The 15102-nt window shown below is 36.7% G+C and overlaps 1 protein-coding gene across 1 annotated transcript in view; it reads right to left on the bottom strand.

The window, feature by feature from the left end:
• Window positions 1-15102, bottom strand: part of ASCC3 (activating signal cointegrator 1 complex subunit 3) — a 254794-nt gene that overhangs the window by 114178 nt on the left and 125514 nt on the right. The window contains exon 14 of the mRNA XM_060753089.2: window positions 8417-8551. Within this exon, the coding sequence (XP_060609072.2) occupies window positions 8417-8551 (135 nt within the window). The remainder of the gene's footprint in view (window positions 1-8416; window positions 8552-15102) is intronic.

Raw genomic sequence — 15102 nt, 5'->3', positions numbered from 1 at the left:
TGGCATTTGTGGTATTTGTGGCACAAGTTCCAATGACTCATCTGAACAATGGAATTATGTTTCTGCTTGTAGTCTGTCTGTGCGATCTTCCTGCAGCAGCTGAGGATGTGATCCATCATTTTGTCTGCTTCCTTGCAGAGTCTACATTTGGGATCTGTCATTGACTTTTCAGTTCTGGCTTTGATGGCATTTGTTCTAATTGCCTGTTCTTGGGCTGCAAGTATCATGCCCTCAGTCTCCTTTTTCAAAGTTCCATTTGTGAGCCACATCCATGTTTTTCTTTCTCAATTTTGCTCTCAATTTTCATCATCATCATCATCATCATCATCATCATCATCATCATCATTATCATCATTGCTGCCTTGGAAGATTGACTGACGCTGATCTTGGCCTCTTTCTAGGCTATTCATTTGTGGCTTGGTGCCCATGGCTTCCTTTTTCATCTATTGGACTCAGGTTCTATTTTGATAAATTGTTTGAAAATTGTAGTTCTGATTATACAGCCATATATCAATATTTTTATAAATTAATTAAAATGAAAAATAGCTGCTAGAAATTGGCAGTGGAATCAAATTAAGGCCACGTAGAACTCATCAGCAACTTCAGCAGAATTTTTTTTTTCCCAAGTGTTTAACAAGCACCTTTAGGACATCACTAAATATCACATTTTAGTCTGAAAGAGCTATATAAAATTCTACAACAAAAAGTATTTTACAAAAAGACAATTCTATGATTCCAAGACAAAAAAGAACAGCAGGACTGTTCAACCTGCTGGATATGCTGTGAACTCAAACACGAGAATGGCTTTAAAAAAATGAAAGTATGAATAAGTGGACTTTGATTGAATCTCTGCCGTCTCATCCCTGTCCCCACTAGTGCTAATATAGCAATGAGGGGGTCTTGAAAGCAATATTTTCCGACTTGATCAATTTGAAGAGGCTGTTTGGAAAAAATGGGTTGTGGAACTTTAAGAACAATCAAAACAGGAGACAATACAAAGTTTTTGAAAGTACGTGACTGACTGTGATAAATGGGTGTCATTTCTTTCCTAGTTTTAATGAGCTACCTGGATCCTTCTGTCTTGTTTGAAATCTTGCTTACAAGGTAGACCCATAGATAGAAGGATAGAAGGATAGGGCAATACTAATACAGTATTCATATCTTCTTCTCAATGACCTATATCACATTTGTATAAGAAGTCTGGGTGCCACCCACCTGCACCACAGAGTAAAACTCTTGTCATGGTGCAATCGTATGTATTTGTCTCTAAAGTAAGCCTTACTTCATTTAAAAATATTTGTCTTATGTAGATGTGAACAGGATTGCAGCCAGACTGTTTCAGAAAACAAAATTACTTCTGTCCCCATGCTGAGAAATATGACATTGAAAAGAGAATCTATTTTGCTTTAGTGGTTTCCATTCCACATTGAATAAACATTTTGACAAAATAAAGAGCTACCAGATTTTTAAAAACCTTGACAGAAGACAACCTGCCCTTTCAATTTTGAAGTCAAATATCCCACAGGAATTAATAGACATCTGTATGCAATTAAGAATTACTCTTAGGAATTTACTCCTGACTAAAGCTTTCAGACATTATGGATGATGTCAATCACATTTGAAAACATTAAGAAATGAAGGAGAAAAAAAGTCTGATAGAAAAGGGACTCCCCTCCACACCCTTATTCTCACCACAAAATCTGAAAATGTTGCAATAATGGCCTGAAGAAGGTGATCAGACATTTTTCTGAGGTCTAACAAATATTGACATTTCAGGAAACCTAGTCATCTTTGGATTTTAAAAAAAGAGGTGGGGGAATTAAATGGTCACACATAATCCACAGCAATACTGTTGCAGTATGTGGTGTCTATAGTATTCTGTAAAACTAAAATACTGCTCTATTAAAATCTTTTATGGCTTGACTCTGAAGAAGCTGGGGGTGGCAACGGCTGACAGGGAGCTCTTATGTGGGCTGGTCCATGAGGTCACAAAGAGTAGGAAGTGACTGAACGAATAAACAAATAATCTTTTATACATTATGTGATTCTACCTCGGGAATGTTCTGTATGCAAATTCAAGATCATACGCTCCCCTTCAGACTTCATGAACTCCTTCCAATAACTGGAGTAACAAAATTTGGGTTTGGCCACTGTGCCACATTTTAAGACATAACTACCAATCACTTGTTGAAGCCCGTACAGGTTTGTTGACCCTTCCCTACTCACAAACAAGAAATAACTAGACCAGGAAGCATGGTCCTGTCTAAGCTGGAAAAAAAAAACCTGTACAAACCTTAAAAAGTTAAGAGGTTCCCCAAATACCTGAAGATCTGGCAAAAGGGCCAGTAAAATGGCTCCAGAGACTTAAGACAGTGCTATTGGGTATTTTGGCTTCTCAACATGTGTGCAGTGATGGGGATGCTAGGTATGACAAGAGGGCTTCAACCTCTAAGCTCATGTGGAATGATAGTATGAGATCTTCTAATTTATCAACTGAATACTCATTTGTTGTACAGTCTGTCTGCGTATGGAAGAGATATTTCATATTTAATTCTGCACAATCCCTATGACTCCTTTGTATTGTTCTTTTTAAACTTCAAATATTACTGAAGAGTGGGATCGAAATGTACAGAGAAAAAACTGGGGCGAGTAATGTGCTCTATTTTTTTCAAAACTGCAAATGTAGACTTTACAAATAGGCTTTTACTTTTAGTAAGTTCTGCTATGGTAAATTGAAAGAAAGTAGGGCCTTTAAATTTATATTTTCATTTTCTAACTCCATTTTTTACCATGATGTGGACGAATCATTGTGAACTTGTGTTGGAGACTTGGGACATGCAGCCCTCCTTCAGTAACAATGCTCTATTTAATTTTCTTGGTGAATCTCTGGACTATAGTCCCTGCTATGAATTTCTCTAATTTATTCTGCCTGCTTTCAATTTGTGGAGGCTGCAAATAGTGGCATAGATTGGAAAAGGAATGTATATATCGGCAAAATGTTGGCTTTGACAACAGAAGTTTTACCCAAGAAATTTAATTTGGATCAAATTTTGATTTTGTGCATCATCAGTGCTTTGTACCTTATGTAGACTGGCTGAAATCCTGTTGGTACACTTTATCAACATAGCTATAGTGGTATAGCTGGTGGCCACAGGAACAATAAGACAACCTGTTACAGTGGCTATTAAAATTTAATTTATCAGAGAAATAGATGCTGACTGATGGCAGATTTTGTATGCCCTTTTTTCGGTTTCACTGCACATCTCTAGAAAAGTACAACCGCAAGTGTACTGAACCAACATCACCTTAAGCATCATTTCTAGAGAAGCTGTGCTAATTTCATGCAACAACAAAAAGTCCAATGTACCTTAAAAATGTAAAACATATTATCACATAAACTTTCATATGCCCTATCCTCTTCATCAAATGCAGGAACCAATATCTTGGGGGACATACTTATCTAACATGTTTTGAGGCAGGGAAGTGTAACAGAATACATTCAAAGAATCAATGATCTCCTGGAATTTGACCAGAAGCATGTTTACAAATATATCACATACCAGCTCATCAGTGCAAATATATTGTCCTTTATTACTCAACAATAAGCACTGCCTGTACTTACTGAAATTTTATTCCCCCTGACCTAAACATTTCCATTCCCCACAAATATATAGTATAATGAAATGAGGATAAAATCTCATGCATCTGATGGATTGGGCACACAATAGTTTACGCCGTAATATAAAAGCACCACAACTCTGCTTTTTTTTCCTTTCTTTTTAGTGGTGTGTATTATTTCTCATTAATCTTTCTAGGGGGAAGAATTAGAGCTGTTTTTTTTCCCCATTACTGCTGTTTGAGGATAATTATTAATACACTTAACACTGCAGATGCTTGGAAAAATGATGACACTTAATGGATAAACAGGGAAGGAAGAAGACTTCATCTCTATTCTAAATCTTTGGTAACCAAATCACAATTCCTTCCAAGAAACCATCAAACCACTTTCAATGCACAAGCTTCATATCTATACAGTGCTGTTAAAACCTCTTCACAAACTTGCTACTTGGCAGATTTCACTTAAGTTTCAAATACTTCTTGATTTAGTTTGATGAGTACATTAGCCAATGGTTCCTCACATGTAGTCAAAATCAAAGTGACAACCCAGTCCATTAAATCTATTTTTTCAGAGATCAAAGATTTTAGCTAGTAAATCCTAGAGAGTTCTGAAAAAAATGTTCAGAATAATTGTATAGCCATAAGATCTTGGACATTCTCCTTGGTAACTCATACACAATGGGATGTTTTCTCCACCTCAAAGCAACATTCAATTGCTGCATTATCTTCTTTTATGCTAAACATTATTTCTCTTTTGTCAGTGTTCTAATCTCTAATTTCCAAAAAGTAATATTTGCTTGCAGAGTTTTGTAATAACTGGATTAGCAAGATGCAAACATTTACACTTTTCTCTTGAAAGTTTAGCTCTATATTTCTCAGTAAGGAAGCAAATTAGATAAACTGTAAAAAAAAAAATCACCACATATTCCCTTTCATGGCATTTTAAAATCACCTGACAAAAGAAAAAAATATTTTAGTTACAAGACTGCAACCACCAAGGCTTAGAATTTAAAACTCCACAATCAGGGAGAAATGCAGGAAAAGCTAGTAAAAGGAAGATCCTGAACTTTTAAACAAGGTTGCATCTGAATCAACTCTTTGATAAGCTGTGAGGAAGTTTTGCTATAATAAACATCGCACCAGTGAGCCACAAATTTGATAGAAACTACAAATGACTCTTTCCTGCAAACATTAACAGATGAAAATATCTTTTTTGTTCATAGGTCTCACAGGGCAGTGAAATCGCTCCATTAATTATCACTAATGAGAGGAACCTATGGTTTTGAGCAGCAAAGTTGCCAGTTTTGGGAAATAATATTAATGTTTTAGTAATGTTTCTTAGCAGATGGATCTCAATTGCTTTGATATGTCATGAAGTGTCAGCAGAAGATAAATACATGTAAATCCCCAGTTGGAATAGCACTAGCAGATAGTTTACATTTTGCTATTTTGAGTTAACCAACAGTAAAATTTCCATTTAGGATCAAGGAAGAATCAAGGAGTCTACATTAAAAACTAAGTAGGTAGCCCAAAAACTATGTTATATTTGGCATGGTGCACAGAGATTTCAGCCTCAGCTTCTTTAGCCTAAAGTACCTTCCCCACTAGCTGTTAGAAGCAAAATGGTAGCAGACACAAACCTGAATTTTGATCTCCAATTTCTGAGCTGGTTTGAATTAGGGCCTTACCTCATACCTAAGTTATCATGAAAAGCTTAAAGTCATTAAATAATTTGAATGCCCACAGCTATGACTCTAATACTTCAACATGCAACCAATAACCACTAATAAACAAATGAAAATTTTACAAAATAGGCAATACAGACACAGTGCCAACCCACTTCCTCAGAAAAGAAAGCTTTCCTGGGCACTACTCAAACAAAACCCATAGTCAGCCATAGCTATAATGCATAGGAAAAGAAGGCTCAATGTGGACTAAGGAAAAGCATAGGGTTGCTACACAAGAGTTGTAGGGAAGAAGATGAAAGTGAGTTTTGCAGAATGCCTGCTTTTGAGGTCTGAGGGATTATTCACAACAGTTCTGAGAGGATGCAATAATCTTATCAGTCTCTTGCAGAAATAATGGCAGCCTTGGGGTACCTCAAAGACCAACAAAGGTATAAGCTTTTGTGGGCTCCAAACCACTTCATTAGACACTCAAAATACATCTGAGGAATAAGGCTGGGGCACAATGAAGTTATGCCAAATAAATTGTTTAGATTTAGAAGTGCCACAAGGACTTCCCTTGTTTCTCCGGAACAGCATGTGAAGAGGCACTGGGGGTGGGGGAGGGGGGTGCAAGAAGAAGACAGAGGAATTGACAAAAACATTACTATATTCTTTCCAGTGTTGAAGCTCTGCTAAATCCCAGTTATCCTTCACAATGGAAGGAGCACTTCCACTGGCAGAGGATTAACTCTAGAACTAACCTATTGTTTTCTTCTATCTAGATCAGTGGTGCATAACTTATGAACCTCCAAGAGTTTTGATCTAGAATCATACCCCTCTTATGCTAACAACAGCACCCAATGCAGCCCCAAGGAAGGAAGACACCCACATCCATTCAGCCACTTGCCACTGGCCATCCCTCTCCCTGCCCCAGCAGCACGGTAAGGAAAAGGAAAAAGACATTCAAAGTAATACAGAGCGGTTTTCTCCTGGTTTATGGTAGGCCCAACTTGATCTCCCTGTTCTTTCAGGGTGGTCAAGGATGAAAGTGGCCAATAGCAGAAGTTAATGCATTTTTCTTAAGCTTTCTTAAGCATTGCTCTCCTATGACAACCAGCAGCCAGAGCACAGTGTTCTTTTCAGCAGAAAGACAGGGTACAATTCTGGCAGGGTGGGTGGATAACTCTTTCCTTCCTTCTCATTAGATAATGTACAATATTGCTCAAGAGACTGCTTCTGATGGCATGTGAACAAGTACATCAAGTACTTGGGGATTACTTGCATATTGTTCCACACAGAAAAGCTATGTCTTTAAGAAGATGGCATATATGTTCATACTCAAGCCAGTTCTACCTCCTGGAAACTGCCAAAATGTTGACATAGGAAAGAATCACATTGAGGATGTCTGCCATGCTGCTCAATGGGCTTCTCAAAACAAACATATCTATGAATGACACAAAATCTCGAACTTATTTGAAACTCAAATAATTAACAAAGATGATAACATATCATGAGATACTATTTTCAAACATCAAACTAATTGTTGTATTTCTTTGAACAAAAAGGGAAAAGCCATGACAATAAGTTGTGGAAATGTCTGCTACATGTAACAGAAGCAACCCACTGCATTTAAAAACTAGAGGTGCATTTTTTCATTTGCCTCGTAATTTGGATCAAATTTGTTAAATTTTGTATTTATGAGGCAATATTCAATATGTGGGTGTGACCCACACCAAAAATTTAAGAATTGAAACTTACTCCACACTTTTTTTTTGTTTAAATTTGTAAATCTTGGAAGGTTCCTAAAGTCAGTTTCCTTTTCAGCACAAGGAAGCAAAGCCAAGCCAAAAAGGCTGATTTACTGCCTTGCCTTTTCTCTAAATTAATGGAGTCTCAGCCTTAGTAACGGGGAAAAAGAGGGAGCAGTATTTCCTGGGAACAGCACAGAAGTCTGGAAAATGTAGTTTGGGAAGGTAGGAGCTCTATGCCAGAGAATTCAAAAGGCCCTGTCCTAAAGTACCTTTCCCAGAATGCATCAGCATCAGAAAGCACCAATCAGGGTCGTGGAGAGAGATGTTTGTCCCTCCTTAACAGCACCCAGAGAGAGTTCCAATGAATGGCTGAATCTGCAAAGAAGAGGACTCACAGATGCTTCTGTTAAGTAAACGTCTGTGCTGGGCTGGGAAGAAATCTCTAAATGGATGGCCCCCATAATATAGGGGAAGCAGGTTAATTAGTTTAGAGGCCGGGTGGTCATCTGTCAGTAGAGTTTCGATGGTGCCCTGCCTGGAAGAAGGGGGTTGGACTAGATGGCTCTTGGGGGTCCCCTCCAACTCTAGGATTCTATGAAAATGTAGAATTGGTTAATAATAGTTTTCATTGGTTAATATGAGAGACATTCAATGCGATAGCTGTTATGGCTTAAAAAAACGTTTTTGTCAAGACTTTTTAAAAAAATCCCTAAAGTCAGTAGATGTATGAATATTTCTGAAAGTTGGTGGCATGATCTACTGTTGTCTCCCATAATTGTATAGAAAAAATCAAGGAGGTAGCTCTTGTAATTTTTTTTAAAAAGATTGTTTATAAAAACTTTGAAAATTTCCCCAAAATCCATGGAAAAGTGAAACGTTCTAAAATTTGATGAGCTAACAGTGGTCTACCATTGTATTTATTTATAGTATTCATATATCACTTTTCTCATCTTGGGGGGGGGGGGGACGACTCAAAGCGGTTTACAAAAAATGGCAAAATTCAATGCCTTACATACATAAACCAAACAGCATATAACTAAGCCTAAATTCAATAGAACAATTCACTATAAGTTAAGATGACATTGTAGCAAATATCACCCCAATAGCTTTAAAAATGAAGGAGAAGGGAGCTCCTGAATTTCACAATTGTAGTAATTTATAGTAATTCCACAATTATAGTAATTTATGCGTAACTACTGTAACAAAATTTGTTACTCTTGTTATAGTAACATTTTCCCCCACTAACTATACTTTAGAATCAATTTAGAAACAAAATACCAGCACCCCCACTTTTGAACCATTTTTAAATGGATCACACATCCCTGTAAAGACATCTAATTTAGATAAGAATAAAACCGATCACTCATATAAGTCACTTACTTGTTTTTCTGATTGTCCATAATCAGCACCTTGAGTTGGCAAAAAGTAGCAAATGTGACCATTGTTCTTAGCTTTTTCACGAAGAGCCATCGCAGTCCGGACAGTAGCATTTCGAGCATGAACAAACACCATAACCTTGAAATAATAAAACAGAAATATGTTTTTTTAAACACCAGTCTTCAGTAACACTCATGTTATATCAGGTTCGATGTTTGTAGCTTCCAACTGAATTGACATAGAATTCCAAATCCTCTCCAATACTGGGATTTATAGTTTAGGAAGGAGTACTCAGAAATCTCTCACCAAACTACAATCCCCAAGGCAGCTAAAGTGGAATCATAGGGCAACAATTGCATATTGTGAAATGTCTCCTCCTGGCATAAAATATTCTGAAGCATACGTCTCTTGAACATGAGGGTTCTCTCTATCAAGGCTGCACATTAGTTTGTATAATACTCTTTTAAAGCTATTTAAGCCACCAGTCAATACAGGTTGAATATCCCTTATAGAGCATTTTGAAATCCCAAACACTCCAAAATCCAAATTCGTCCGCATGGATGGTTGAGATAGTGATATCTTCACTTTTTAGTGATTTAATGCACACTAACTTTTTCATAAATAAAATTATTACAAATATTGTATAAAACAGAAGTTGTATATAAAGTATAAATAAATTTCATCATTTGACATAGATCCCATCTCCAAACTATCATGTATATGCAAATATTGGTATTCCTAACCCCCAAAAATTCCAAAATCCAAAACTCTTCTTATCCCAAGCATTTTGAATAAGGAATACTCCACCTGTGCAGCATCTTGGGGCAATACATTCAATGCTAATTGTGCATTTTGAAAAGATTGCTAAACAATATTGTCCGGTGCCCCAAAGTTCTGGCATTTTGAGAGTAGATGAAAAATGTATCTCTATCACCAAGCATTATACAGTACCATAAAAGTTCCCTTTCAGAATGAGTATGTATGCATTATGTGTATATGAAATATAATTGAGTATTTAAGCAACTGTAACAAGAAAACCAGTACTGATTCAAGACTACAACACAGTCAGAACTTGCTAAATTTATTGTTTTTCAGTTTATTAGACAAGCATATTAAACAGAACTCTACAGGTATAAGAGGGTTAATTTAGCCTGTCCCAAGTATGTCAAGATATTTTTTTTATTTCGGTGGCTAACCTCTATGCATTACATTATGCAAATAAGTTGGGAAAAGTAATTTGGAATAGAGAAAAGTGGTTCCACAGCTACAAGCTGTGTAATTAGATCTGTACTCTGAAGTTCAAAGCTAGCTCTGGTGTCTCAAGAGCTGAAAGCTTGTGTAGTTTTTCTCAGGAAAACTAAGCTTTTAAATGACAAAATATGCAAGCAAAGCACAAAGGAAATGTCTTCGGGACAGCACTACAGAATTATGAATCTCTGTGAAAAGAAAGAAAAGAACAATCCTTCAAAAGTACAGTTTTTCACCTGTATGAATGCTAAAAGGAACTAATACCATGGTTATGCTGCCTAAAAGCAGTTTAATTTTTTTTTTAAAAAAATTCTTATTCAGTACATCCGAAAGGAAACAATTGATTTGATTGGCACTATACACACTCCTATCTCCACAAAATCATCATCATCACAATCCTCATTGTCACTACCACATCCAGTCTTTTCTCTAACTTCTTCGAGTGGTTGATGCTTTGAGTTCCTCTGCATCCCTATGCCATGTTTTATCCTATTAAGCAGGGTCCCTCAAAGTAGATGTTAGGGATGGAAAGACTATTCAAAAATATCTGGAAAATTATTTGAAAAATTTGAATATTGGAAAGGTTTGAGCAGATAGAAATAACTGCAATTCAGGATGTGTTCTGTTGAAAATCTACACCTCTTTTCTCTGTTTTCTGTATAGAAATGCCACATGTAAATTCTAAATAGGATACATTTCCAATTACAGTATTTGTTGCACAGAAAAAAGTGTATTTTCTACATAGAAAATTATTTTCTGCACACCAAATGCTGTTTCCTATACAAAAATGGTGAACCTTGCACAAATTAATCCCAAACTGCAAATAGTGTTTGAAAAATTCACCATTTTCAAATAATTTATCACAGTGGAAAGATAAACATGCACTAGTACATCACTGGATTTTGGCTAATGGCCATTCTTCCTGATCTACTTTCTTTTCTCTTCTGTAAAATAAGTGGATAACAAATATTTTCAAGTGCCTGACATCAGCTTCCAACCTCCCACATCTTATATTTTCCATGCTCCTTGTATGAGCTGAAGCTCCTTTTAATGTCTTCATTCCGCCTTTTGACGCTCAAAGCTTTCCTTAGTTCACATATACTTGACCACCCAAAACAAACTATTTTCAAGTTACAACCCAATTTCATTTCAGCTCTATAAAATGGCCAGCTGATAACAAGCAAGCAAGACATCTTTATTTCCTGCTCTGTACAAAGTTTACTTCTTGCTGTTTAGATTTACAGTGCTGCTCTTGTCCCGTCAACATTTGTTGGAAGGTAGTATATAATGCTGCAAGCACTATATCAGCTAGAACACTGGTGTGTCTTAATATCGGCTGATCTACTTGCTGACTTTCTTTCGGTCACAAACCATGAACATCTATGGGTTTATCAACCATTTTATTAACCATTTTTTTCTGGCCACTTCTGTTAATCAGTCTTTACTTCTGCACTGTTATTTCCTTAATATAAAACAAGCCAGGTAGAAAAACTTGAAAATAAATTTCAAGCTATACCATCACTGGTAACATAGGAAGAACAATTTCTGTGTGCTGTTGTACTGTGCTCTTTAGCCAGCAGAAATCTAACACTATCTGTTTTCCTTTTCATTGTTGATATATTTTATTAAACTATGCACCATTTCTTGACTATCATAACTGCATTGGAGACTTGCATTACTAGATGGGAGAACCTGAATATTTCCCCAGTCCTGCACTTCTTTACATAGCATGTTGTTACAGCACCTCCTATTATCAAGCTGAATAAAAACAGTGAAGGGAAGCTAGTCTGCCCAACTGCTGGCACCTCCATAAGGAGCCAACCTCACATTTTGAGAGTTAATGAGTAGCCTCTGACTACATCAGTAACTGTAAAATGACTCCATTAGGCTACAAGAGGAAACATAATAAAGGGATGGCAACATATGGTGTAGAAGCATTACATCTGCATTCTTTTTAAATGTACTTCAAAATTGAATCAAGCGCAAAGTTAAAATAAATCATGAAAGCTGATTAAAGCTGGAACATGTGTCAAAGGGACAGAAACAAATCTCTCATGTCATTTACTATTTGTGGTAGAACTTAAAATGTTTACAGCTCTTTCATTTAATTCCCATTATATCCTTTCTACTTAATTCGGGAGTCTGGAATAGACCTGCATACCATCTAAAAATCACTTGACAGAAGGAAATTCCAGAATACAAACATCAAAACAATGAACCTTTAAGGGTAGTTTACTGAATGCTGAAACAATCTGTGTAATTTACACTTATACAATTTATAGTGGTCACTTGGTACCCACTGGTGTTTGGTTCCAGGTGCCCCTGTGGACACCAAAATTCATGGATGCGCAGGTCCCATTATAAAAAATGGAAAATGGTGTTCCTTATATAAAGTGGCAAAATCAAGGTTTGCTGTTTAGAATTTATTTTTGAATATTTTCAAACAGTGGATAGTTTGATGAATAATCCATGGATATGGAAGGCTTGCAAACTCTTAATTTTTTCAAAAAAAAAATGAAAGAATAAATGAAATACCTGCCTGTATGCCTTCTCATGCCAATTACATATTCACCATACTTTTAAAGAATAAAATCATGAGTTCAAAGCATGACGTAGTGGTATAAATATAATTAAACTATGCACATTAAAATACAAAAACATCTTCCAACAAATGTTTAATATTATTTATAGATACTCATGAATTAAGCTAATCCATTCAAGACTGGTGAAGTATTTAAAAATGAGAAGAAAACATTAATTACTAAGAGTCAGCTACCATGTATGTGCAATGAAATTCCCAGCCTATCATAGACTATTAAAGTAATAGTGTGTATTACAACTATTTTAATGGCATTGCCAACATGCTTACAGTCCTCCTGGATTTTTTTGGAAATCTTTTCAAAAGAAAATATCCTGCCATGCCCTTGAAGGGGCTAGGAAGGGTCAAAAACATGCTTAGAATGGTTCCCTGTACCTTAGACGTATTTTTTGCGTGTGTGCAGGAACAACTGCAAGGCCCTCCAAAAAATTCTGGAGAAGCTTAATGCATCATCCCAATCTTCCACAGTTTCCCACCTGACTCTAGAATTCAGCCATAGCCTAGATTTTGCCATTTTAAATGATTTGGCACCATTAACTTGGTTACTTCCCTGATTCATTTATGAATCAATTAAAGATGCTAGTCCCAATACAGAGAGGGCAACCCTTGACTGTGCATGCTTTCATTCCCAAACCGGGAACTCTTCACATGTTGACTAGAACTCATAATGACAGCCAGAGTTAACAGAAGTTGTCATCCAATACAATAAGTCTAAACTGGAGAAAGTTTGTGCAAACTGTCGATTTGTTCTTATCCTTGGTTTCTTATCCTGCATTCAAATTACCATTCCATAAGACTGAAGACTTTACATTACAACTGCTGCATTTATGAGAGACTGGTGAGGAATGCTGTCACGTGCCATTTGGAAATCCCAGAAGAAACAGTATGAGAGTGAAAAAAATGAACATTCTGTACTACAACAAAAATGATTACTTAATACCTCACTGACTCCTCCTGGTAGGAAAACAATATTTTGAATTGTTACTGACAGCAAAGAAATGGCAGTTTCTATTCTTGCAGCAAAAATTAAGAAAGAATAACTACCCTATCACTATGCAAATTTAGGTCACTAGACTGCCAACTGGTACATTTCTTGAATGGCAGCTATTGTTCAAAATTAGAAGTTTATCTGAAATTAAACCAATTGCTGCAAGAAGAGAATTTTTTCATGGACAAAAGCATCCCAACTACATATAACTCATCTCTCGCCTGAGTTTGTAAGCACAGGTAGCACTTCAAGAATAGGTAGAATAGAGATGTATCTTATAGTTAAGATCTATGCTCTGAGCACAGTCATTAGATTGCCTCCGCCAAAATCAGACTCGACCAGGCTTATGTGTAACTGGGAGATTTACACTACTGCACACAAATGCTACATGGTGGAAGAAAAAATGATACTTAAACTGGAATGGAAATACTGTAACAGGCTTGGCTATTTTTAGATTTCTGTTTGCCTCATTTAAGTTTTTTGGAGCTGTAGAGACATATTGTAAAGTAGTAGATTATGAAAATAAATGCATGTTTGCATGGGAGTCAGCCTAAGTATAAACAAATATATAGTGAAGGTAATAGCTGGCATATATTACTAATAATCCTGGTAGTACAAGGTTACTGGCCTAATGTCCACAAAACACCTTTGCACCTATACAAGAAAAGGAGATACCAATAGTTTGGGATCAATAAAGAACCTCAATATATATGCTGGTTATTTATTTATCATGTCAGGAGCGAACCAAAACAGTTGTATTGCATTAAAAACAAACAAAACACAAAGTTTGCAGACTTGGTATTCTAGTAAATGTCCTTTGACCAGTAGTTGGTCACTTGGAGTGCCTCTGGTGTTGATGCAAGAAGGTCCTCCATTGAGCATGTGGCAGGGCTCAGGTTGCATTGCAGTAAGTGGTCTGTGGTTTGCTCTTCTCCACACTCACATGTCGTGGATTCCACTTTGTAGCCCCATTTCTTAAGGTTGGCTCTGCATTTCGTGGTGCCAGAGTGCAGTCTGTTCAGCGCCTTCCAAGGAGGGAGGGTGTTCCAGCGAGTGTCTCTGTAGATCTTAAAAAAACTATTTCTTGTTTTAAGTCATTGCGTGCTGGCTGATACCCAAATAGGGGGTGGGCCAGAGATGTCACTGCCTTGGTCCTTTCTCTATTGGTTGCTACTCACCAGCAGATGTCAGGTGGTGCAATACCGGTTAAACAGTGTAATTTCTCCAGTGGTGTAGGGCGCAGACACCCCGTGATAATGCGGCATGTCTCATTAAGAGCCACATCCACTGTTTTAGCGTGGTGAGCTCTGTTCCACACTTATATGCTGGTTGAAACAGGCAGAATGGTAATGATGTCTACCTTAACTCTCACACACACCCCTTTTGATTGGATAACACAGAAGGGGAGGAATGGCTAGGTGAAGACTGAAAAGAATATAAAATAGAAGTCTTCTGAGCAGTAAAAGATCGGTTTTTGCTCTTCTTAAAGTTGGTCCACCTCCACTGCTAGTCCCACATAATTGTTGATAACCAAGGCTCCTACATGTGATAAGATATTCTTTTGTTGTTGAAGCTTGTTATTTAAAACTCAACCTAATTGTGGTGTACAGATAAGGTTAAATAGACACATTAGGACAGGGGATGTAACACTACCCTATATAATTCTCATAAAGGTATAAGATTATGTTAAGATGATTTAAGGTCTATGAAATATGCACCACTGAATACATTATATTTATTTGAACTGTTTGTGTCATAGCATCTTGGTATAAAAACTGCAACTTGTTCTCAGATTCCTAATAGACCAAAGCTGAAGAATGCAGAAGAGGAATACTGATGCTGATTTGACTACTG

The sequence above is a fragment of the Anolis sagrei genome, chromosome 1 (assembly GCF_037176765.1).
Source record: "Anolis sagrei isolate rAnoSag1 chromosome 1, rAnoSag1.mat, whole genome shotgun sequence".
Classification (NCBI taxonomy): domain Eukaryota; kingdom Metazoa; phylum Chordata; class Lepidosauria; order Squamata; family Dactyloidae; genus Anolis; species Anolis sagrei.
This window is presented reverse-complemented; position numbering and strand designations above follow the sequence as displayed.